At 55.1% G+C, this 24324-nt stretch overlaps 1 protein-coding gene across 1 annotated transcript in view; it reads left to right on the top strand.

The window, feature by feature from the left end:
• The window catches only part of MYO18B (myosin XVIIIB), a 75906-nt gene extending 64964 nt beyond the window's left edge, over positions 1 to 10942 (top strand). Inside the window, exons 40-43 of the mRNA XM_072879992.1 lie at positions 922 to 963; positions 1712 to 1873; positions 9649 to 9804; positions 9895 to 10942. Coding sequence (XP_072736093.1) covers positions 922 to 963; positions 1712 to 1873; positions 9649 to 9804; positions 9895 to 10942 — 1408 coding nt within the window. The remainder of the gene's footprint in view (positions 1 to 921; positions 964 to 1711; positions 1874 to 9648; positions 9805 to 9894) is intronic.
• Positions 10943 to 24324: the final 13382 nt, after the last annotated feature.

The following is a 24324-nucleotide window of genomic DNA, read 5'->3' as shown; positions in this document are numbered from 1 at the left end:
AGCAGCGTGGCGTGCTGCCACGTGTCAGCGGGTGCCCCAGCGCTGGATTTATGGATCGAAAATCCTGCACTTTGTTCAGCCACAGGAGCCGGGGGCCTGGAGGCACCAGTGAAGCTGGGTGGATTGGGTAGAGGATTTTACTAGGAAAAAATGGGAAAGAAATTCCAGTGAATTTTTCAGGTGTTATTGCTACAGCCCTCCAATTTTCCCCTCTGCTACACTGCTAAAGGAGGATCGTGACAAATGGAGACAAAATAGATAAATGCATTTAAAAAAAAAAAAGGCAGAGATGTGCTTGTCACCATGCCGTGAGAAGAGATTTTCTTTATGTATTTTCTTTATGTAGTGATTAAACCAGGGAAGGTTGAGATAGAAACCGTGAGCTCAGAAATTCGCTTCTTCATAAAAAAAAAAAAGTGATTTCCAATACAATTGACACATTAGCGGGAGGTGAGAAGTGCTTCCCGGCAGGGATGTCCGCAGCTGCTGTGTGCAGGAAAAGCGGTGTATTTTGCTCCCTGCCCTTCACCAGTGTGGGCACAGCAGAGGTCTGCGAGTGCAAATGCAATGTACGCTGCAGCAGCACCCGTCTCTGTGGTGGGGGGTGCGTGCACTGGGGTCCCTCTTGCAGCCCAGGGCCTGAAGGGTGCAGGGAGCAGGTGAGGAGGACTTTAGCCATACAGCGTGCTGGGACCGGCCCTGACACTGCCCTGGTCCCTGCTGGAGCTCTTCTCAGGCTGTTTGGGGAGGGTATGTTGCCCAGCTCAGGCAAAACCCTGCCCTGATCGTACCGGCAGCCACAGCAGCAAGCTTTGATATGGTTGGTCTGGGAAGTTTTCATCTCGTCAGACTTGCACGGTGGCTTCGTGTGAGCCATCGGCAGTGCCGCGGCTAACTCTCTCTTTTGTCCCTTGGTTGCAGCGTGCAGACGGCGCGGGAGTCGCTCTGCTCCAGGAGGGAGACGTGAGTGAGCCCTGGGGAGCTGCCAGCCGAAGGGCAGGACTCTGCACCGGGTCGTGCGATGGGTTACGGACCACCAGCTGCCCGCAGCCTGCCAAGGCTCCGCGCTCCACTTGGGCACAGATGGATGTGCTGGCTTGTGTGCCTCCCATGCCCATCGACCTGCTCGCTTTCCCTGGGAGCTCTGTCTGTTAAACTGGGGGGGGGATGCGCTCATTCCTCCAGGCTGCACTTTGAGAATATGAAGCTGATCTGTGGCTTTGAAGGAAAACTGAGATCCTAAAGGATTTAATCTGCTGCAGCTGGAGTGTGGGGTCCCAGCGGGTGGGCAGGGGTAGCTCTGGCCCCAGGGGAGCCCAGGGGTGCATAGGGCACAGGGGGGTGCCTGGGGTCATGCTGGCTCTGCAACTGCAGCTCTGGTCCCGGGGCACTGCAGGTAGCAGCGTGGTTTTCCTGCCCACTGTCTACAGGCTACAGGGCACTTATAAAAGCATGAGGGAAATAGTTAATGGCAACAGCAATGGCACAAGGACCAGGTTGCCTGGAAAGGTTTGTTTTATCCAATCTGTGCCGGTGCCACAAAGCAGCCAGAGCAGAGCCCAGCAGCTGGAGCTGCTGTTGCCGGAGCTGTGAAGGAGCCCCCAGTCTGTGCCCAGCCTCCCCCTCACACGTGCTCCAGGACCCCTTCCCAGTGCCGCCAGCCCTCTTGCATGCACTTGTGGAGCTAACGGGGTCTCATCTCTCCTCGCAGGGACGCCTGCTCCAGCATCGGCTCCACGCTCAGTCTGGAGCCCACAGAAAGCATCAAGTCCTGGCCGGGGTCGTCTGCAGGCTGGTCTTCCCCAACGAGTGCCAGCGTGGCTGGGAGCCTCTCGGCACAGTTCATCAGCAGCCACAGCACCCAGGGCCCGAGGTAAGGGACCCCCAGCCCGTCCCGGGCACGGCCACCTCCAGCGGTGACAGATGAGCGGCTGCTCCCCCTGCACGGGGCACCTGCCCCAGCTTTCCTCCGGGGAAACCGCAGGCCCTTGGTGCCAGCTCTAGCATCTTGCAGATGCATGGAGAGTAGAAAAATATCTTGCAGGAGCAAGCCATCACAAAGGTATTTTAAACCCTCCTGTATTTTTATTTAAAAAAAAAAGCGCGAGAGGCAGCAGTAGGCTGCAGGCAGCGCTGATTTCCCAGTGTTCAGGCGCAGAGAGGTGGCCGCGGGCATCCTGCCCCGTCGGGGTGCCAAGGCCAGCAGGCAGAACTGTCAGCCCCGGCAGCTGCTCTCCTGTCACAAGTGTCTGCAGGGCCTGACCGGCAGCCCGGCGGGCAAGCGCTGCCTGCTCTCCTAGCCCCTGCCTGCCGGGGGCTGCGGCTGCTCGCGGCCCCTCGAATGGGGGGACACAGGCAGTGGGCGCAGCCCCGAACTCCCTCAGCAGAGCCGAGCATCCCAAACTGCTGTGTATCCTCAGGGGCTCGCACGTGCTCTCTTTGGCTTTTATTTTCCTGTAGAAAAAATAAAGTCACCCTTCATGGGTGACAGATCCCTCGGCGCAGCGAGGAGCACCGCAGCGGCACCGCTGCAATGCCTGCAGCTGCTCCGGGACAGGGAAGCCCCCGTGGCTGATCGGGGGGTGCTGCAGATGCTGGCCCGGGGACAGCGGGCGCTTTGGCTGTGCTCCTTTCAGGACATGCAGAAAGGAGGTCAGGGGACCTGTGGTATTTAAGGTTAAAACATCAAATCAAGGAAGGTAGTCGCTGCCACGCCAGGATCAGTGAAACACTAGATGAAAGTCGCTACATCAAAAACATGCTTCAAGCAGTATAATATCCCTTGATGTATTCTCTAGAGATAATTTAAAGAGGCGATGCAGCCTATTTGAGGATTTGTATGCCATATGCTCGCCTTTTGCTGCTGAGGAAACAGTATGCATTTATACAGTTCTAATATAAAATATGTTAATTTTTGACGGTAATGCTAATGGGCTGTGAGGGAGTTGGAGAGTGGCCCAAGCACTTGCATGGCCAAACTGCTTCGGCTCGCATCCCGCTGCCGCCCCAGGGTGCTCAGTGGCAGAGCTGCCCACGGCTTGGCGGGTGCCCAGGCGCCCAGACCGAATCAAGGCCGCCTTGCCCAGGTGCCCATCGGAGTGACCCTCTAGCCCATAGACAAACCCATGGTTTTACAGCCGTCCCCAGCACCGCAGGGTCACAGACAAACCGTTCTTTGTGTTTCATGTGTGATGCAATTGTGCATGGGTTGAGTTTTGAAAAGCCCTGTAAATTGGGGTCTGGTAGCTGCATCTCAGAAGGGAGGTGGCGGGGACAGGGAAGTCATCAGGTCCCCTCGGAGGCCTGGGAGAGCTGCAGGTGAACAGAGGTGGAGCTTTGAGTCCTGGGGCCGGGAGCAGTGCGGGGCTGAAGTGGATCCAGAGAGCATCATCCCCATGTAGGGAAGGAGCATGCAAAGATCTGCAAAGCAATAGCTTTGTAACAAAGAAAAGCACACTTTTTTGCATAATGAATGATCTGTAGCACTGGTTGCCGTGGAATGTGGTGGCAGCCGGCAGTGCATGCGGGTGGAAAGACCGACCAGACGAATTCAGGGCAGGCAGGGCTGGCAGAACCCCTTGCCTGCAGCCCTGGCAGTACCCCTGCCTGCAGCCCCTGACTCGGGGCCTCCCCGCCGCCCTGCTTTCCTGGGGATGGTGTATCGGGATGAGCGTCACTATTTTCCCAGCTCTTCCCCCCATTCCCTCTGGAACCAGGGCAGGGGCCGGGCTGATGCTCGGCACAGCTCACTGAGGCACCCACCTGCCCCCTGTTCCTGTGCAGGTCCATAGATAGATGCTCCAAGACAATAGGATTTGCAGACTGCCATTTCATTGCAGACATTAGTATGAAGCTCCCTGCTCTGATTCTGGCAAGATCTGTCCCCAGTGCATTCACCTGCTTTGTACAGTAAAATAAGTATTGCCAGAATTAATTTTCTGAAGAGCAAGTCCCCTGGCAGCGGATACCTCGAGCTGGAGTGGTTTGAAGCGGTCCATTGCTGATACAAGGCAGAATTTAAGAGTGGTCAGGCGGGGCTGGGACCTGCGGGGAGGTGACGGGTGGGAGCCCTGAGGGCAGCTGGCCGAGCTCGCTGGGACCCCGCAGCCATCAGTAACGTAATTCCTCAGTACTGCTTGAGGGGTTTTGGTCCAAATGACCCAACTCTGATCCTAAATGAATGACAGCAAATCAGGAGTTATGGCTAATATCATATTTCTGAGCTGAAATACACTGGATATATAATAAAAGGGCAGGTATGTGGGCTTGGGGATTAATAAAAATAACTTACTGGGCTGACTGTGGCCATTGTGAGAGGCAATTTGTACCTAGACCTGGAGACAGTGTGACAATCTGCCTCCGTCCTGGGGGTCATGAAGAGGCGAATTGCAAATCCTGGTGTTGTAGCTGTGTTTGGCTTCAGCTAATCTAAGATGGAAATACTAGAGAGGAGGCTATATGAAATGCAAACAAACAGACGATGAGACTGGTAAGGTAATAAAAATGAGATCAGTGAAACGAGCTCTTCCTTATTAAGATTCCTTTGTCTTACACAAGCACCCAGTAATGAAAAATGAATCTTCCTAGCATTCGCTTCTCAGCACTGCATATGGGATATTTCCTGAACAAACAGCTGCCAAAAGCCAGAGGAAAGCATAGAAGGCTGTTATCGTCAGTGTAGTGTACAGGAATGAGAGATTTGATTAACGTTTTCTTTAATTCTCTGCTATTTAAGTGCTTGTACAAAATGTTGGCCAGCAGGGCTAAGCCTCAATAAATACAGCACATTGCAGAGCTGGAATAAATTATTAGGTTTTTTTCTTAGGAAGCCAGTTCAAAACTTTATGCCTTTATTCTGCACCTCGCCAGGCAGGTCAGGGCTGTATTGCGATAGAGGGGCTGATCCTGAGGTGCAGCAGGGAATGGACCTGCAGCACAGGGCCCTGCCTCTCGGTTTCTGCATCCCATGGCACCGTGGCATCCGCAGCCCCGGCATCGCCCCGGCATCCTTTCCCCTTCTGCTTCGGTACAGGAAAGCAGGAGCCCGGATCCCAAGGCTGGTGGGGATCCGACACATTTATTTTTAGACATTATTGTGTCAAAAGCAAATCATTATATGGGAAACTGGGAGCTCTTCTGTAGGTGACGGCATGACAAGAAAATCCTCTTCTGACAGAAATTAGGCCAGTCTCTTTCCTCTCCCTGAAATGGAGTTGTCTTGGCTTTATTTATGAGCTACCAGGAAAAGCATCCGAGCCACACTTTCATCCCTGGTCATGTGTTGCAATGCATGTGTAGATTTTTATTGTATAAATTATTTCAACTAGCATAATTGTAATCATGTTAATTGCTATGTAATCTTCACTAATTATTGTTGTATGTAATTTGCTTTGGTGTGAATGGCATATTGCAGAACTCCGTTTGGCTTACAGATGCAAGCACTGGAACAGGCAGCCCAGGGAAGTGGTTGAGTCACCATCCCTGGAGGTATTTGAAAGCCGTGTAGATGTGGTGCTTAGGGACAGGGTGTAGAGGTGGACTTGGCAGTGCTGGGTTAATGGTTGGACTTGATGATCTTAAAGGTCTTTGCCAACCTAAATGATTCTATGATTCTATGCCTTCTGAGTTCTGCATCAGGCCCTGCTTTTGCCTTTGGCTGGGGAAAATTGTCTCTGACACTGAGGCAAGGAGCAGCAGTTTGCTCGGGGTCTGTAGCGTGCTCGTGGTCCTGCCTCCTGCAGCATCACCCACCACTGGGGCTGCCCAGGGCTCCCGGGGGTTATTCCAAGCCCTGGGAGTTATTGCCGGCACGTCAGCCCTTAGCCTGGGGTTTATGGATGAGCAGAGGATGCTGCAGGATGGGACGGGACCATCTCGCACTGGTGCCCTGCCTTGTATGGAGGCTTGACGACAGCCAAGAGAAGATTACCCATGATTTTGGGGTGGTTTTTTTGGTAGCCATCAGGGTACGGTTAAAGGAACAAATGGTGAAGATGGGGTGCTGGTACAGTGGTGTGGGGTGCAGCCGCGGTGGCACAGCTTGACCGGTGACAGGGGACATCAGTCCGGCCTCCCTGGCTGCAGCAGCCCGGTGGGATGTGGCAGCACCAGCACCGGCCTCTGGGCTTGTTCCATCAGAAACCTGTTGCATGGGAGAAATTACCTTGTGGTCCTCAGGCTCCTTTTGCAGAAAGTAATTAATTGAAACGGAGGTGTAATTTCAGTGCACCTGTGGCACGGGAGCAGGGGCTGCCGCCCTCGCACGTGCTGGGGCACGCAGTGGCGGTGGCTGGTGCCGGGGTGGGCGGCAGCTTGGAGCCACCGTACGAGGGTCTCCAGAGCTGGGCAAAGCACGTTTTGGCTTCCTAGGAGGAGAAGTGATAACAGGTTTTGCTGGAAGGACCTGAGCATTTTAGATGTTGGAAAGCAAGAGGAAAAGCATCAAAAGCAGAGAAATGCCTTTTGCTACTAGTGCAAACCCCAAGGAGAATTTGCATTTTCATTTAAAACCCAATCAGGCCCCACGTACGCTCACCAGGCAGCTGACGCTGCTTGGAGTTAACATGCCATGACCCTGGCACCGACCTGCCGGTGCCGGCACCGCACGCACTGACCTGCCGGTGCCGGCACCGCACGCACTGACCTGCCGGTGCCGGCACTGCACGCACTGACCACGGGCTGCTGAGCCGTGTCTGGAGAGATGCGGCTTCCCTGGGGAAAGCAGTCCTTTCCCTGGCGTGTGCGGCTGGGCTTTGCTTGATGAACGCGGCTAATAGGAACTGTTGGGAGAGACAAGGATGGATGGGGTGGTCTTGGACTTCAGCTCTTCTGCTGAAAACCAGGGCATGGAGAGCACAGGCAGGAGATGCTCCATTACACAGGGGTCCCTGCTGGGACCCTGGGGGCTGTGGGGCCTCGGCGGCCGGACTCGTACTAGCTGTGGGAGCTGGAGGAACAATCCCGTGTTTGCAGCTCTCAATCTATTTCAGGCTCTAAAGATTTTCATAAAAATAGTAACTGTCCGTCATGCTGAACAGGACAATAAATAGCAGCATGTAAACCAGCCGTGTTCACAGTTCATTAGTGTTTCTTACATCTCCAGCTCACTTTTATCTCAGTCTTAAAAACCAAAGAAACATATTGAAGCTGGCTGTTTAATTTATGAAAGCCGGTCGTGCAGCAGTCAGTTTACAATATTATTTGGAAACGTAGAGAGTGATTGGAGCAATTTCCGTACAAATTCTCATGGAAGGATTACACCAGCTATTTAGGTAAGATGCAATTTAGGATCCTGAAAACCAGCATTATCGAAATGTCTCAAACTATTAATCAGCTGCGAGGCCGCAGCAACATCGGGCGCAGCAGTGCGGGGTAGCCCTGGAGGTTGCTGTGTTCCAGGGAGATTAAATCTCTGGTTAACTCATTTTGTGTTTGATAATCAAATGGTTTGGCCCGTTTAATGAGCTGCGGGCACATGGCATGGCAGCGAGTGCCAGGGCCAGGCGGGCATCTCTGTGCTCTGGGCTGTGCCGGTGGGTGCCGGGGACCTGAAGCCGCTCCGTTACCCCATCACTTCTGCAATTCCTTGTGTTTCCCAGCCGTGGAGTTTGTCTTCAACCTGTCTCGGCATGTAAATTATTTCACGGGTCAGCGGAGCCCGGTCGGAACGGGTCCCGCCAGTGGCTGGGTTATCCGCTCTCACCCTGTTCCCATGGCAACCCCAGCATTCCTGGGGCAGGATGCTTCATTACCAGCATTGTAAAACTTGGCCACTGCTCCCGCACCTTGAAGCCTGCTGGCCTCCCAGAGATGTATTTATATTTGGGTTCTGCTGCATTACTCTACCGATCGCTCTCTTTTTCCTGCCTCCTTTCTTTCTCAGGCAAATTCACAAATTTCAGACAAAATCGTGGCAGCCTTCTCATTAAAGCAAATTCCAGGTCCCCTTTAGCTGAGTGATGCCGGGGGTATCCGCAAGCGGGGATAATCCGCCGGCAGTGCCGGCAGCTGCCAGCACTGGGCACAGCCTTTGTCAACACGCATTGCTCGCAGGCGCTTACACTCCTCGTCTCACCGGCAAGCTGCTGCGCGTGAGCAGCCTATAGATAGTAACTGGCTATCATTGATCGAAAGCGATGGACCTAAAATGAGGAGAGGCGTGGCACAGCTCTGCAGAGTGCCTGCTTTGTTTCAGACGTGTCCTGGCAAAGAGGCCCTTTGCCTTTCCCTACAGTGGGACAGGCAGAAAATGCAGTTTTTCAGCCCTTCAAGCCAATGTAGGTGCTTGGGGCGAGGGATGTAAAGTGTCACATTGCAAGCTTAGTGTCAGCAGTGACACTGAGCCCACCGGTGTCTGCAGCCCCCTCCCCATCTCTGTGCATCAGCTGCACAAGGAAGGGGACAGGCTTGGTGCAGATGAGCCCTTTCTGCAGCCTGCACGTGCCAGGGCTTCGGCAGCTGAACAGGTGCCGTATTGGCATCCCGCGGTGCCCAAGGAGATGCTCCCAAGCTCCTGTCCTGGCAGAGCGGGTGCTCAGTGCCATTGAACGCTTTGGGGAGGGACAGGCAGGATCTGGGGGAAGGCAGGACCACCCCCTGCTCCTGCCACACTGCCACCCTGTCCTTGTCCCGCTCAGCAAGCGGCCGGCGCAGGGGTGGCGACGGTGTCACCACAGGGGTCCCAGAGCAGCTCTTGCAGCCCCATGGTGAGGGGCAGGAGTTAAATCAGGAAAACCAGCTGGGCAGCAAAGCTCCTTCTGGGCGTTGTCTCCCATGTGCCGGTCCCAGCCACAGACCCGCTGTGTGCTGCTCTGCTGTCAGCACAGAGGGGCATGCCATATTATTATTATTATTATTATTATTATTATTATTATTATTATTATTGCCCTTTCTGCTGCTCCATATATGCACTCTGCACAAGCTGCAATCCTGGTAGCAAGCGCAACAGCTGCCTGTGATGAGCCACTGCCATCCTCAGTTTGGCACCATGTTCTGGCTAAACCAACCCTACAGACTGTCCGTCAGCCTGCCGGGTGAGGGCTGCATGTTCTGGGGACGGTGTCCTGCTGTGATGGGGACCGGTGTGGCTCCTCTTTGCCCACACGGTTCCTGCCATCCGCATCAGCCCCCGTTTGCAGGGTGAGGTCCCATCCCCACACATCACTTCTGTCAGTCGCTCTTCAATGAGCAGCCCCTGGCTAAGCATCATTGGGCTCTTGCAGTTCACAATTGTTTTCCTGGGTGAAACGTGCCCCGCAATAATGTTAAGATGCATTTGGGGCACTCTGCGAGCTGGTTTCATAAAATTTTAGTGAATAATCTTTGGCTTTGACAAAAATAAAATAAATCCTGCATATTGCTATAATCTGTCAAGAAAAAAGGACATTTGGCGGTATGTGTTGGTTTGGCAGAGCTAAAGGTGGTCACACCACGCATCCTATGCTGTGGATTTAGCCAGGTTGGCTGACTTAAAGTTATTTAAGATAAAATCTCTGGGCATTGCCCAACTGCTCGATGCGGCAGTGGGAGTTTGTTCTGAGACTACCATGCCAATACCGGCTTTTTGCTGCTCAGCCTTGTCCTTGCTGAATGACGTTATGGTTACTGAAAATCACATAGCTTAAACTAACGCCAATGTCTGTTGTTTAGGGTGAGCAGAGACACCAAGGAGCCAGCAACGGGCCGGCCAGCTTCTTCCCTGAGCACTGCCAGGTCCATTGATGCTGCGGATCTGGGGAGGGTGGCGAGTCCCTTGCTCAGTGCTAGAAGACGGGAATATGGAAAACCTCTGGCAGACGAAGAGGAGCTGGAGAGCCCAAAAAAGCCTGTGGATAGGATAGGAGAGACATCTCCGTTGGTGCTGCGGCGGGGGGGTTCCCCTGCCCCAGACAGGAGGTTTTCCAGCCCGCTGTCTCCGACGGTGCCGAGGAGGAGAGGGCTCTCTCCGGCGGCGGGGCCGGTGCCCAGCTCATCGGCCGCGCTCTCTGAGTACGTGGAGGAGCTGCGGCGGCAGCGGGGAGCGGAGCGGGAGCAAGGGCGCCCGGTGCTGGGCGACACCTCTCCCCTCCCCATTTACCGCACCACCGGTGCTGCGGCCCTGCGGCGCGGCAGGGCTTTCGCAGCGGCGGAGGATTCCCCTGGGAAGCTTGAAGGGTATCAGCCGGGGGCAGGCGAAGGAGCAGGCGCTGGCCTCGTGCGCTCCTCCAGCCTGCGGAGCATGGCCTCGGAGCCAGCCGAGCCAGCACGCTCACCGGCACTGAAAAGAGCATCAAAGTTCGGCTCCTACGACTCCCTCCTGCAAACCCTCGATGGCTCCAGCCGCCGGCCAAGCTCTCCGGCTGCGGGGATGGAGGTGCTGGGCACGCTGCGGCCGAGCTCCTGGAGAAGCTTCCTGGAGCCGTCAGTGGAAGATGTGGAGGTGGGAAGGGGCTCTGGGGGGCTCCTGAGCTCGCCATCCAGCGAGGGGCTGGGCGAGGGGAAGGGGAGTGACCCCTTCAGCTGGAGAATACCCACCCTCAACTACGAGAGGAGAACCAATGTCGACTTCGATGACTTCCTCCCGGCCATTCGCAAATCCCGCTCCACCAGCAGCCTGGCCAAGCCTGGGAGGGACAGAAAGGACGGCCACCGGACCCTCACTGTCCGCTTCCAGGATGAGGCTGTAGCGGGCGGCTCGGCGTCCTCCCAGACGAAGGGCACAGCCAAGTGCAGTCCGGCCCCCCGGGAGGACCCCGGGGACCTCTCCGACTCCTCCTCGTCCTCTGGCTCCCTCCTCTCCTCCCGCAGCACCGACAGCATCAAGCGCCGGCCCCAGAGAGGGGATGGGGAGGGGTGCAGCAGCAAAGCCAGCACCCAGAGCAGCGGGGCAAGCCGCCGGGCAGAGGCAGAAGGGAAGGAAGACGATGTCAACAGCATCATGAGGAAGTATCTGGGAAAAGACTAAGGTCGCTGTGCTCAGCGGCTGACCGGCACTTGCTCAGAGCAGCGGTGGCAGGTTTGCGGTGCTGGCCCCGAGCCGCTGTCCCTCCAGCCCATGCAGTGCCTGCACTGATGCCATGGGATGTGTGGGGACAGGGTGCCCCGGGCCAGCAGGTGTCCCCAAGCTCCCCCCAGCACGCCAGAGCAGCCCAGGGCAGGGGAGGCACTGGCCCGGCTTCAGCCCCGATGCCTGGCTGTGCTCCCGGCTCTGCATCAGCCAGGTCGGTGCCAGGGATGCCGCGCGGGGCGTGCGGCACGGGGGACGGCAGCCCCCTTGCCCTCTCCTTGCCCTCTTTGGGGTGGGCAATGGGGATGCTGCCGGTGCCGGGGACAGTCCCAGAGCTGGCCACAACACCAGCTCTGAGTCCACTGGCATCTCTCGGCTGCCTGGTTTCCCAAAGATCGTGTCCCCCAGCTCCTACCATGCCACCCGGCAGACACATCCTCCCGAGCCCCGCTGAGCACTCATCCCGCTGCCCATGCTTGTTCAGTTAACTTGCAATTCGCTTTGGCTGGATGCTGGAGGTTTTTAAACGTACCGTGGTTTCTTTATGCTCCTGCCCTGTTTCCATCACTGCAGCTTTGCTCGGGGCCAGCCGCGGGGTTGAAGGACTTTCTTGTTCTCCTGCAGTTGCTTGACTCAGGAGTTGGTGCTGTAATTAAAACCCAGCGGCTGCCATAGATGCCTGATAACATGCCACGCTGGCCAGGGGACGGCCACGCTGTAAAGAGCTGGAGGAACACCAAACTCCCTCCTTTTTAACCCAGAACGTGCAGCCCAGATGTCTCATCCCAGGTAGCACTGGTCAAAAATCAGCCGAATGGCCAAAGGATGCTTTTGGGTCTCGGTGTGACACCCAGCAACAGCGGAGCTCTGAAGCTTTTATAATTCTGTATTTGAAGACAGATCTGTAGGTGCTTTCACGGCTCTTGCCTGTTTGGGACATCTGGGCACATCCCACTGGCATGCAAGGCAGCGCTGCGGTGCGTGTGGCGATGGGAGGCTGTATTCAGATGTCTGCTTAGTTTTTACACAATAAAATATTTGCTTCTTTGACACCAGCCTCTTCTTGTCGTTCTTTCCCCGCAGCGAGAGCAGGTCCAGGGGAGCAGCGTGGTGCAGAGCCGAGCGCTCCCCTTGCCAGCCCCCACGGCTGGGGGCTTCTCACCCAAGACCCTGCCAGCCTCCCCGTCTCTCTGCACTCACAAAAACCTCTTTTTTTCATCCTCAACCCTCTTTCGTAGAAGAGATCCAAACTTACTCATTTATCAGAGGTTTGTGGCAAAATTATACAGGTACATGAACAAATCTTTCCTTTCCCTCAGTGATTTCTAAGTAATTTGCTTGACTGGCACATTTGCACCAATTTGCACAACCTCGTTGGACCCTCCGGGGTGGCCGCAGTGCAGCGGTGGCTTGAAAAGGCAAATTGGGTGGTTTTCAGCATTTTGTTTTGCCTTTTGGATTCTTCGCATTCATTTCTAATTTAAACCAAAGCCTTGCAGCAAGAGGCATTTTCCTTGTCACAGATGACTGCAAAACCTCTGGATGTGGGTTCACATCAGCAATTTACTTGGCTGCCCGTAGGCTGTCAGCAATTCCCAGCAATTCCTCGCTCCCAGCCAGCTCCGTGCTGCCGGCAGCCTGGCAGGCAGGAGACAGCTCTGCACAAGGTGACATTCCCTGCGCTTCCAGGTCTCTCTTTTTCTAGATGCGACTCATGCAAGAAGACAGCAAATGAAGAAATTACCTCTAATTAGTTTAAAATCGGCCTTTCTAATGATTCTGTTATTTCTGGAAACACAAATCGATGCATTTTGTAGTTCTTGTATATCTCAGCATCACCACGCCGGCACACGCCCAGCCGTGCACCGCAGCCGGGTACGTGTGTTTGGTGGGTGCTCGGATCCTGCCCCTTCCTGGCTGGCAAAGCTGCCGTTCGGTGCCCTGGGCTGCCAGCCCTGCCCGCAGCGATGCAGTGCTGGTGCTGGTGCCGGGGAGGTAATGCGGCACTCAAGGACCGGGCTGGGAGGGTGGCCCTGGGCTGTGCGTCGCCGCAGGGCTGGGACACCCCGTGCTTTTTTGCTCTTTGCAGCAAGTCTTGCTCCCCAGATGGATTTCATGCTCCTTTGGGCAGGGACTGGCATCTCCTGGGGTTGGATTCAGACCTCAACAGCAAGAACACCCCCCGCCAAGCCCCAGCGTGGCCTGGCCACGGGGACTGTGCTTCACCCAAACCTTCCCCACCTTCCCTGACCGGTCGTAGGCGGGTGTCCATTGCACGTGCAATGAAGATGGTTTATTTCAGATATTTATCCAGACACACACTTCGCTTTGGGAAGCAAGGGGCCAGCTTTCACCGCTGCAGCGCGTTCGCAGGGTCCCTGAAGAGCTGGCTGTTAACAGCAGTTTCTGTGAGTACGTTCAGTTCTCTCAGAGCTCAGTGCAACCCCAGTAAGAAAGCATGCACATGTTTTTTTAAATCTTTTTTTCCCTTGAAGGTGGCAAACTGCAGTGCGCTGTGCCATCATTGCAGTCCCTGCAATTTCACAAATTAAGTTAAAGACATCTTCTCCCCAGTTCTCTCTGCATAAAGTATGTAACTCAGAGAAAAAAATAGTTTACAAAAATCCTGTACTCCCTTCTGTGCTTTCAGATGAAAAAAGAAAAATCACAGATTGTGTCGTTTGGAAGAGATATCTTCATGGTCTGCCCTTCCAACTTGTCTGGAATTTTTTAATAATATATTCGAACAAACTGCTCAGGGAAAAATCTTACAAAGCAGTACCGGCCGAGCTGGGCAGGAATGGGAACTTTTTCCCAATGAACTTCTCAGCCTGAGTGATGCTGAACCTGTCCTCGCCCCCCACAAACCACCCTGCTGGGGGGAGGCACCACGCAAGGGCTGCGGAGGGAAGTTGTCTGCTTGGGCAGGAGGTTCTGCCTGTCTCCTGCCTTGGTGTGCAAAGCTGATGAGAGCAGGATTGGTGCTGGCTGGCCTGGGGGCCATCGGTGAGACCCAGCTTCAGACACAGGACAAGGAGGAAACCCCCAGGATCACCTGGACACTGCTGCAGCTCTAACGAGCTCTTGTGTGCCATTACATCCAGCGCTGATGGCGTATTGAATCGGATCCTCAGTGCTGGCACTGCCAGCAATCGCTTCATAAATGAAACTGGGACCAGCAGCTCCAGAGTCGGGCGATGCTCTCGGAGCCTCCAGAGAAATAAAACAGCTGGAAAAAGGATGCAGTGCAACTCCAAACAAATCACTGCCTGCCTGCTGCCGGGCTGCGAGCCAGAGGCTGCCTGCAGCCCCCCGGCACCACCAGATGGTCGTGGATGGGGGCAAAGGCTGGGGACCCCCAGCCGAGGCCATGGTGGGTGTGGGGGTGACCAGGGCAGGGGCTGCAGTGGCGGGATGTGACACACGGGGGCCAGCGCACAAGGTGGGGGAGAGCAGCCACAGAGCTGCTCACCGCAAGGGATTTCCATATGTGTGTGCCGTTGGTAGGATGCATTGAGTTAACTATCCAAACGAGCTGGGCAAGCCGATATAATCTGATTAAACTTTAGCGTGGTGGCAGCACTGATGTGGTGGGAACGCCGGGATCCCGTGGCCCTGGGCAGGCAGCTCCCACGGCACAGGCAGCAGGGGAGGCAGAGTGGGTCCGTGCCATGGGAGGGATGGGAAATGTGGGGTACAGGGCTGTAAGACAGCGAGCAGGACACGGACTGGGGGGTGAAGGCAGACGGATGAGCAGGAAGAGCATCGCAGCATGGCTTCCTCCCGCAGCATCGCAGCTCGGTCGCTTCTCAGCTCCTTCCCTGCAGCACGCGGCACTGGGGGGACGTGCCAGCGCCCACGAGGGTGTGGGGTCTGCAGGTAAGGGGACCCAGGCTCGCCCAGCGCAGAGCCAGCTGGTGGCACCACGGGGAGGGACACCAGCGGCGCTTGGAGGGAGGGACACCCTGAAGGGCACCCAGCCCCTGTGCCAGGAGTCCAGCCCTGCTTAGCATCGCCACCACCTTCGGCCTCTGAAGTCTGACCTACAAACACCGGCTGGATGAGGTGTCGCTTTGCGGTTCATTTTTAATCTAATCTCAAAGCGCTACATAAATTGCTCATTATTTGGTGGCTGTAGCAAAATGATTCCCTTGACACTGAGCCTTTGATTTGGAATTACTACAACGGTGGGTTTGCTGAACATTAAGCTGTTACTATTTAAACTTGCAAAAGAAAAGCAGATTTGTGTGCAATAAACTGACTTCTTTTTCCTTTTGCTTTGCAAGACACAAAGGAAATTGCTCTGTCACTCGAAATAGCTTTGCACATCCTTTAACAACAAACCAGGGAAAAATGATGCTTGGACTGGAGCTTTTCAGGCTGAGTCCAGAGAATTGTTTGCCCTTGAAGCAGCCGGAGCAGGAGGAGAGCAATGCTCATGGGCAGCGAGAATGAGCCATCCGTCAGCGCCGGCCGGCAATAAATACTGCGTGTGTACAGCGCAGGGTGTAAAAATGCCTGTTCCCTGCCCGCTCCCGAATGCACAGGAGACAAGTAACCGATGGCCAGGTCACTCAAGTTTAGGACTGTGGCAGTTTATAGCCTGGAGTAGGAGGACAAGAGTTATTCTCTTTGCCCCGTATTTTAGCCACATTTACCAGCTTTCAGCACAAGAGCTTTGCTGTTTGCTGCTGTGAGGGATGGCACCCGCAGGGAGGAAAGCGTGGCTTTGGGAAGGATGCTGTGCCTGTGGGATGAGTTTTGCTGCTGAGATGCAAATGTTGCCAGCCCAGCTTGGGGCTGCAGCGTGCTCTGTGCCTTGCAGAGGGTATCCCCCGGGGATGTCCACGTTGCCCTCGGAGAAGGGAGGGTGCTGCCAGCCCAGAGCCCTGCAGACGGTGGGTGTCCTTTGCCTAAATGCACCTCAGAGCCTGGACCAGGCCAGTGCTGTGGGGTAACCCCCTAGCACCCCTGCATCCATGTGCCCACAGCAGTCGGCTGCCTCCGTCCCTCTCCGAGGAAGGCAGACACTGGGAAGGGGAAATGTCTCCACATCAGACAGAGAAGCACCAAGTAACTGAGATTGCCAAGTTTCTAATTAGCATGATTAAAGCATGCTCTTTTCTTCCAATGGATGTGCCTTCGGAGAGCCTTCATCAGCGAAATTATCTCTGTAAAGAGCTCCTTCGTTTGCAAGATGCTCACCATTTAGGATTGAGAGTGTCCAAAGCCGTCCTGCCGCTGACTGCAGCGTTCGCGGAGCCTAGACCTGGCTGTTCTGTTTGGCAGACGCTTTCTTTGGCACATCACATCCGTAACTGATGGAGAATCGAATGCTGGAGCAGACGAGCCAGGTGGGCTTGTGTGCTGCCCGGCGCATGTCACCAGGCCAGGCAATGCACGGACCCTGCTGCAGGGGGTACCGGGGCTGGCGACCCCCCGGGCTCCCCATCATCCCCCCTGAACCGCAATGCCTTTGCAGGAGCTGGGTGTCGGGGGATGCTCTGTGGTCCCCTCCAATGCTCTCAGGGAAGTCAGGGAACTCCATTTATTATACTTCCAAGTTTATTAGCCGGGTATGTAAGCCTCTTTTCAAACAAATAAGCTGGTTTTTTCCCTCGGTGCCTGCATCTGGAAACACTCCGCTTTGGTTCATACCTCTGCTCAGTGCGATGGCAAGCACGTGGCGGTGCGCATCCTCACAGCATCCCTCCTGGGGATGGGACCTGGCAGAGCAGCCGGGGCTTCTCCTGCGGGCTGGTGGCTCCGGCAGCCGGGAGGGGAGCGAGGAGCCTCCCCTCTGCCTGCGCAGGCAGGGCCGGGCAGCGTTCGGCTCCCGCCCCGCGTGTGACAGGATTCAATTTCACGCCTATTGGATGCAGGGAGTTAATACCCGATTGCTGCCATGCACAGAGCCTCTCTGCCACTTAAATGTGTCCCTTCCAAAAGGGAGATATAATTGAAATTATTTGTCCTGCGGGTGGTTCAACAGGCGTGGAAGCCTCCTCTTGCTCTCCTCAACGTTGCCATTGTGGCTGGTCTCACGTCCCGGCAGCTCTGACAGCAGCCGAGCCCACCTCCACTACAGCGATTTACTGGTGACCTTCAAACGGGCTTGGGCTGGGGAATTCACTCTGCAGAGGTGAGACAAGTCTTTGTCGGCATGGCAGAGCTGGATGGGAAAGAAAAATAGCCCTGACTTGCCAAAGCGGTGGGGCCTTGGCCAACCTCCCTCCTCCCTGCGCAGATGGAGAGCAGGGACACTGCCCCTGTGCTGTGCAGGACCCACTACGGGTGACCCCCAGCCCCAGGTCCCTGCCAGGATCGGGACCGGCAATGCCACCCCCTACGCCTGCCCAGAGCATCCTCCCAGCACGCAGTGCCCGGACCGGCGGGGAGGAAGGCTGCCCGCACGCCCGCTTTCCTCGGCAGCAATCCCTGCCGGGACGGTGGCAGGATTTGTGCTCCCTGGCCGGCTCCCCGTTGCTTCCTTTCTCCCCAGCTCAGTGCCGAGTGCCTGCAGATTCAAGGCCATCTGTCAGATTTGTTTGTTTTTTTTTTTATCGGGCTGAATTTTACCCCTATTGAAGTCCCGCTACGTTTCCTACATCAGCGCGAGCCAGCCTGCGCCCTCCTGCCGCGCTGGTGACAGGTGTGTGCCGTGCTCTGGCGAGGCTCCTGGCAATCCCGGCGGAGCCAAGAGCACCCTGGCTAATCTGGTGAAAATTTAACTACACCTTGCATGCACGAGCCATCGCTTCATGCTTGCTGAAGGGGAGCGATTCCCTGAAGTCGGGATAAGGAGCCAGAGGAAGAGCTGGTGTCTTCGGGCTGAGGCTCTGCCGGGCTTGGCTTAGGCTGGCACTCCTCCCCACGGCCCCTCCATCTGCTGCACAGCCTCCGTGGGAGCTCCTGGGTTTAAAGCTGAGATCTGAATAGCAAATTAGCAGAGGCTGTGATAGAACTGCGGAGGACAAATTAAGAGCCAAAGGTGCCTTTCAGCAACCCCCCCTCCACGGGCTCTGCCCAGGAGGCTCCAGTGCCTCAGCAGCGGCAGGGCTGTCTCCGCTCTGGACACTCGTGTCTCTCTGCGTGGCTCCTGGTCTCTGTCTCAACTTGTCCAGAAAGTGTATTATATGCACTACATATATTTTATATATATGTGTATTATAGAGGACTTCGATATGTCATCCAATAATTGATGTATTAGGAAAAAACACTATAATTATCCTCATTCTCTTTTCCACTTCTCACTAAAGGGACTTCTGCTTGAACTGTTATAATTGTTATAATTAATTTTTGTTTTCTTTTTTTTGAGTGTAGTCCCATGCAGGACTTTCCCATCTGTATCCAGAGAGATAATTTTTACCATACGCCCACTGATGTCCACCCTTGCTTATTAAGCAAGATTGCTGCAAAATGAACCCGATACAATTACATTTTGCTGGACAGCTAGCGATCATTTCTAATAATTTCTGTTGTGCTAAATAATTTATATTGTGCGAGGACTGAGAGCAGGAGACGGTCCCTCCTCTGCTCGCCTGGGTGATGGAGAGGGAACAGGGACACCACCGGCACCGCGGGCGGGAGGAGGCGAGGGATGCCGAGCACCTTGCTGGGGGAAGGCACCTCTTGCTGCCTGCCAGAACCCAAACCGGGGCCCTGGGACGGAGCCAGCAGAGGGGTGCGGGCAGGAGGGGCCGGTGGTGGGGCAGGAAGGCAGCACGGTGCCTGGGGTCCCACCGGGGCTGCCCTGTGGGGCTGAGGGATGCTAACCTCAACACACTGGCCGTGGGTCTTGGGGAAAAACGTTGTTTCTCCATGGCTCGCAGTCAAGCTGCTCATCTGGGTTGGAAGTGATGAATTTCTTTGAATTGAAGTCCTGAAAGAACAGCGAGAGCTTAATTACAGTAAAAGGTCCTTGTGCTCATGCAGCACATTGCAAACCAGCTGGGGAGAAAAGTTTCTACGATAGGAACCTTTCCAGAGTAATGTGCTGGCATTAGGGGACCTGGGATAGAGGGAGGTTTTTAAAGGGAAAAAAACCCCAACAGCAGAAGAAAATCACTAGTCTGAGGTTCATTTGCATTCCTATTGCAGAGCTGCAGCATTGGCAATACAAATTCAACCCACCCAGACATCACTTACAGGAATAACTGCAAAATCCAAAACTGGAGCAAACTGTTGATGATGAAAATGCTTTTCAAAATGAATATTAATATTCTCATCTGCTGGTTGGAGAGGCCAAGGCACAACGACTGTGCCTTGGGAAACGGGCCCCTCGGAGATGGCTATAATCGTGGGATTGTGAGAGGAGACAATCACACTTCTGCCATTTTTTGCTGACATGTTAAAAATAGCTCAAAGTCTTGTTTTTCTTAAGACAAAGGTCACGGAGTTTGGTATCTGTCCATTTTAATTACTTTCCAACAGCATAGCCTTTGTCAGCTACCATCCTACAGGATAAAACCATTCTGCTTTGCCAAAGTTTCCCAGCAAAAATGGGATTTCACTGGGAACTTGCATGCACAGCGCTGTACAAAAAAAAGCAGGGTGCAGGACAGACTGACAGCCCCTCCGGCCAGCCAGGGCTCCTGCTGCCGAGAAGAGGTGGCGGCGAGGGGGAGCAGGGTTTGCTCCCGTGGCTGCTGGGGCAGGTCGAGGTGCCCCGGGCAGGGGCTGGGGCTCGCAGCCACCCACCGGCACCGGGAGCGGGGTGGCTCATCCGAGCACGGGGACCTGGGGAGCGCGGGCAAGGATCCAGGGAAACAGGGCTCCACGCTGAAAACGTGAACATGTGCTTTATGGAAAGTGCCAAGAAAGCAACATTTGGAGGTTAAGAAATGGCAGAAAACAGACAGATTTTTTAATGTGAAATTCAGTGAAATGATGATTGTGAGTTTCACAGAGCGCAAGCTGTGCAGCTTTGATAATTAATTAATATTTGCAGAGGCTTTGGGATCCTCATACGAAAGGTGTCAAGTATTATTACCATGATAGATGGCCGATGACAAAGCCGGGGGATGAAGGTGCGTGGCAAGGGGAGCTGCGGGCTGTGCCGATGAGCCCCCCTCCCATCCCCACGGGCTCCCTGGTTTGCAGGGCGGCTGGCAGAGCTGGTGGTGCAGACCAGGTGTGTGAAGGTGTGCACCCAGTAAAAACCTTGAGGGCTTCACTCTGAGGTTCCTGCCCACTGATCGAGCAGCTGGGCGGCAAGCCGGCGGCCGCTTTCCCTGAGCACGGCGAGCCGGCAGCCATCAGCCCTGCCAGTGGCAATGCCCGGCTCCCCAAACCACAGGGGAGGCGTGGGGGGGGCTGCCAGCTCTGCACCCTTCAAGCATCTTTGCATTGATGTCGCCAATTGCGGTTTTCAGCCCAAAACACCCCGCAAATTAAATTATTTATTCATATGAAATGTGCTTACAATTGCAAAAGGGATTCACTTAATTGAAAGTGCAGCCAGCATTTTAATAAAACTATAAAAGGGTGAAACGTGCATAAACGGAAGAAAAGTGTTTAATCTCAGAGCAATCGCTTGATGTTAGTGAAAGCATTTAGCTTCCAATATAGCTAAGCAAATAATACTGAGATCCCATGAGCAAAGAGATATTTTTATCTTTTTGCACAAGCCCTAGGTTTAAATTTGACATTATAATTGTGAATTATGTTAGTTCATTACCATAGCTACAGAAGGCTTTGACCAGCTAGTGGATCGCATTACTAATGGCTGTCACAGGTTGGCTGCGCGTGTGTCGGCATGACAGTAATCCCTCGCATGCACGCGGGGCTGCCATGCCCTGCGTGACACCGCCGAACCAGCATCAGCTGCACGAGACACCATGGGCACATTACGGATGCAGGGTCAACACGGAAAATAGCCCCTGCATGTACTGAAGCCACTCGGATCATAGGAGATGGCAGCTATGTGACAAACCCGGCTAACGAAGGGGGCTGCCCGTCACTTGCCACCATCCCCTGGTCCTGCGAGCACCCTGCAGCTCCTGGCGCAATCTTGGGACGGACCCCGCACCCACCACCAGGTTGGAGGGTGAGAAAGGCTTCTGAGCACCTTTTATTTTACATTTTGCACCAGCTTGGCATGCTCTCCTCTCATAAGGGTTGTTTTTAGGAAGGAGCTGGGAGCCCTGGGACCTGCACACGTTTCCCAGCTGGAAGGTGCTGCCGTGGCTGCCCTGAGGCAACGTGGAAAGGGCCAAGGACCTGCTGGTTCAGGCACTGAGGATGCTGCAGCGAGGCCGTGCCCAGCCCTGCATAGCCTCGGGGGAATGCAGGACCAGAGAAAGCATTTGCTTATAGAGCATCAACGCAGCGTGGTCCTGGAGCCGCGTCTCCTCGATAGCAGCACTACACCTACACCTCCCCAGCACACCGGGCTCGGAGCAGCACCCTCCTGCCCTTCATGGAGAGGTGCTGGGTGAGGGCTGAGGCAAACAGCCCTGAACTGGTCCCCCTAGTCCCACACCAGGTATAACTGGCAGGGCATCCTCTGTTTAGCAGCTCCCAACAGCCAATTAATCCTTTGTCTTGTTAATACCTTGGAGCAGCTTGTCTGGGCTGTGCTAGCCTGTCTGCTTCCCCATGAATAATACAGCACAGCGGGGAGGTTGCTCAGGAATTATGAGGTGATTATAATTAGTGTGGCAAGTGGAAATGTGGGGCATGGAGGGGATGTTCTCCGGGAGCGGGGTGGGAGGATGGAGCCAGCAAGCTCCGCTCCAGCCCCGGCTGGTGCACCCACAGTGCGCGCTGCTGCCTATTAATAGCACCCGGCTCCGCGTCAAGAACGAGGCCATTAACGCTGGAGGAACTGCTTCTGCCCAGCCCTGCAGTGATGCTACGGGGAGGTTCCTGCCAGAAATCTCCTCTTCCTTCAGCCATCCGATAGCAGAAGCCCTGGACACCCTGCACAGGACTTCGTCGCCTCCTGCCTGGAAATGCCCCAAATGCCCCGTCCTGCTCCTTGGACTGTGCTGAGCCTCCCAGATTGGGGTTTGTGCCTGCCAGGGGAGGCTGTGGGATGGGCACGGTCCCAGAGGGCACAGCCGAGTGATCCCGGCTCTGGAGAGATCCCTGTGCAGGTGCCGTGGGAGCTGCTCAGGCTGCGCTTCTGCATCCCAGAGCCAGTTTCATAACTGGTCCTAATGCTGCTAAATTACCGTAGCAAGAAAGCACGCGGGAAGGCAGGGAGAAGTTCTGGCTTTCACTTTTATAGAGATTAACTGAGAAACATGCAGAGCAATCCCCTGGCAGCCGTGGCCTCCTGCCCTCGGTGCAGCATGGTAGCTCCTCTGTGCCACGGAGCTGTGATGATGGGAGATCGCTGGGGGGACCCGGCAGCCCTCCAGCCAGGCTCTCCCACCCGCTGCTTGCAGGGTGGTGGTACCCTCACCCGCACAGGGCACGACACAGGCTGTTCCCCTTGGCCCAGCAACCAAATCCCTGGGGATTTCAGGCAGATTAGGAGCATTAGCAGCAGCTGGGCAGGGGTGACCACTTTGACTTTGCAGGTCCAGGTCCTCCTGCTGCTCTCGAGGCCTCGGAAAACTTGTTACGGGACAGCTTTTGGCTGCTTCTGCTGCTGGGCTTAGCCTAAATCCCTGCTCAGCAGTAAAGCTGCGGGAAAGGAGCTGCCGGCTTTGGGCTCCTGCACTGAAATCCCTTCTGGTGTGTGCCAAGGCAGAGGCTGCAGCTCCTTTCCCTCCCCCAGCCCAGGGATAAGGGGTCTGTGCATGGCTCCTGGTTTTGCTGGGGGTTTTGCTGGGGGAAAACTCCCCTCCTTTCTGGGGAGGCAGCTGAGAGATGTCCTGCACCAGTCACTGCCCTTCCCAGCATCTCTGGCTTCAAACACTCATCAGATCCCTCTCCCACACTATCTCCTGGCCTTGGCTTTAGGCTGGGGTTTGCTGTCGATGATAACTCCAACGGTAAAAATAAACAAGATCACTTTTAAGAGACATTAAACACACAAATTCTGTGAAATCTTAACAGATCCCTAAATCTCGCCTCGCTGTGAATACTGCCTGCAGCCTGTGCATGGCACAGGGATGCAGCTGAAGAGGCACTGGAGACCGGTGGTCTCCGGGCAAAGCCTGGCCTGGCTTCAGGAGCAGCAAGGATGGATGAGATCAATTCAAACCAAATCTTCACATTTGGGTGCAGGGGCTCTGCAGAAGCATCTCCAGTGGTGCTGCATGGACACGGTGCTGCTGCCAGACGTGCAGCTCCTGCCCCGCATGGGGGAAAATGAGGCTCCCACCCCCGTGGGAAGAGCTGAGCCTGCAGCCCATCGCAGCTTTCCTGCTGTGGCCACAGAAGAGCAGACTCTGCAGAGACGTGCAAAGAGAGCTGCTTTTGTCCAAGGCGATCCTCTTCCCTGGCATGGCTGAGGTCGACTGAAAACCGACCCCCTGCAGCACCTGCAATGGCAGCTGGCGGTAACTGGGATTGCCCAGAGTCCGTCGGCTCTGCTCCGACTGTGGTGCTCAGCCACCTCTGCAAAACGAGCATGAGCACCTGCACGGTACCCTTCTCTGCAGAGCATCCTTCCAGCGCCGTCACCAGTCCCCCGGGGTCCCTGCGCGGTGGTACGAGGCAGCGAGAGACAGCGAGAGACAGCGAGATGGGGAATCTCTCAAATCTGGCATTCAAACTCCCTAGCTGAGGAGCTGCTGCTAACAGCCTGGTCTCCGAAAACACATTTGTATCGCGTGTTGTGTGGAGTTACTGTAACCAAGGAGATTGGAAACTTGTGGAAATGGCTAGTCCCGCTTATCGGGGGCTTCTTTTCATCTCTGCTATTGCACAGAATTGTGCTCGGTTTAATAAAGAGGTTGAAAATGGTGTAGCCCTTTGCAGGGAGAGACTATTCTTCACAAGGTACGCTCAGCTGGCATCTGCTGATATGAAAAGATGGACAACTTAGAAAATCAGTGCAGCTAGCGGCTGAAATTCTCTGCACTCCTCTAGTCATAAAACTTACATCTGAATTGCAAAAATTACCAGGCAGTTTCCAAGCCGGCGTGAGCTGGCATCGCGCCAAGGAAGGCACCTTGCACCGGCTGACAGCCCGGTGCAGAGGTGCCTGGGCAGCAGTTTGGAGGGCTGCACCCACATGCTCTGCCTGCGGGGACCCCTCGGCCGAGTCCAGAGAGGGCAGAAGACACGGAGATACAGATGACGGGGAAAGTCCCAGTAAATGCTGCACTGCAGCCCCCACGGCCCCCGGCATCCCACCCCAGCCCCACAGCTGCTTGTTCCCATACACAGGACAGAGTATTAATATATTCCTCTTTTGGAGTCCTGGGGAGGAGAGCCGTTAT

The sequence above is a fragment of the Ciconia boyciana genome, chromosome 15, assembly GCF_034638445.1.
Source record: "Ciconia boyciana chromosome 15, ASM3463844v1, whole genome shotgun sequence".
NCBI lineage: Eukaryota > Metazoa > Chordata > Aves > Ciconiiformes > Ciconiidae > Ciconia > Ciconia boyciana.
The sequence above is the reverse complement of the archived record's forward strand: the minus strand, read 5'-3'. Positions and strand labels throughout refer to the sequence as shown.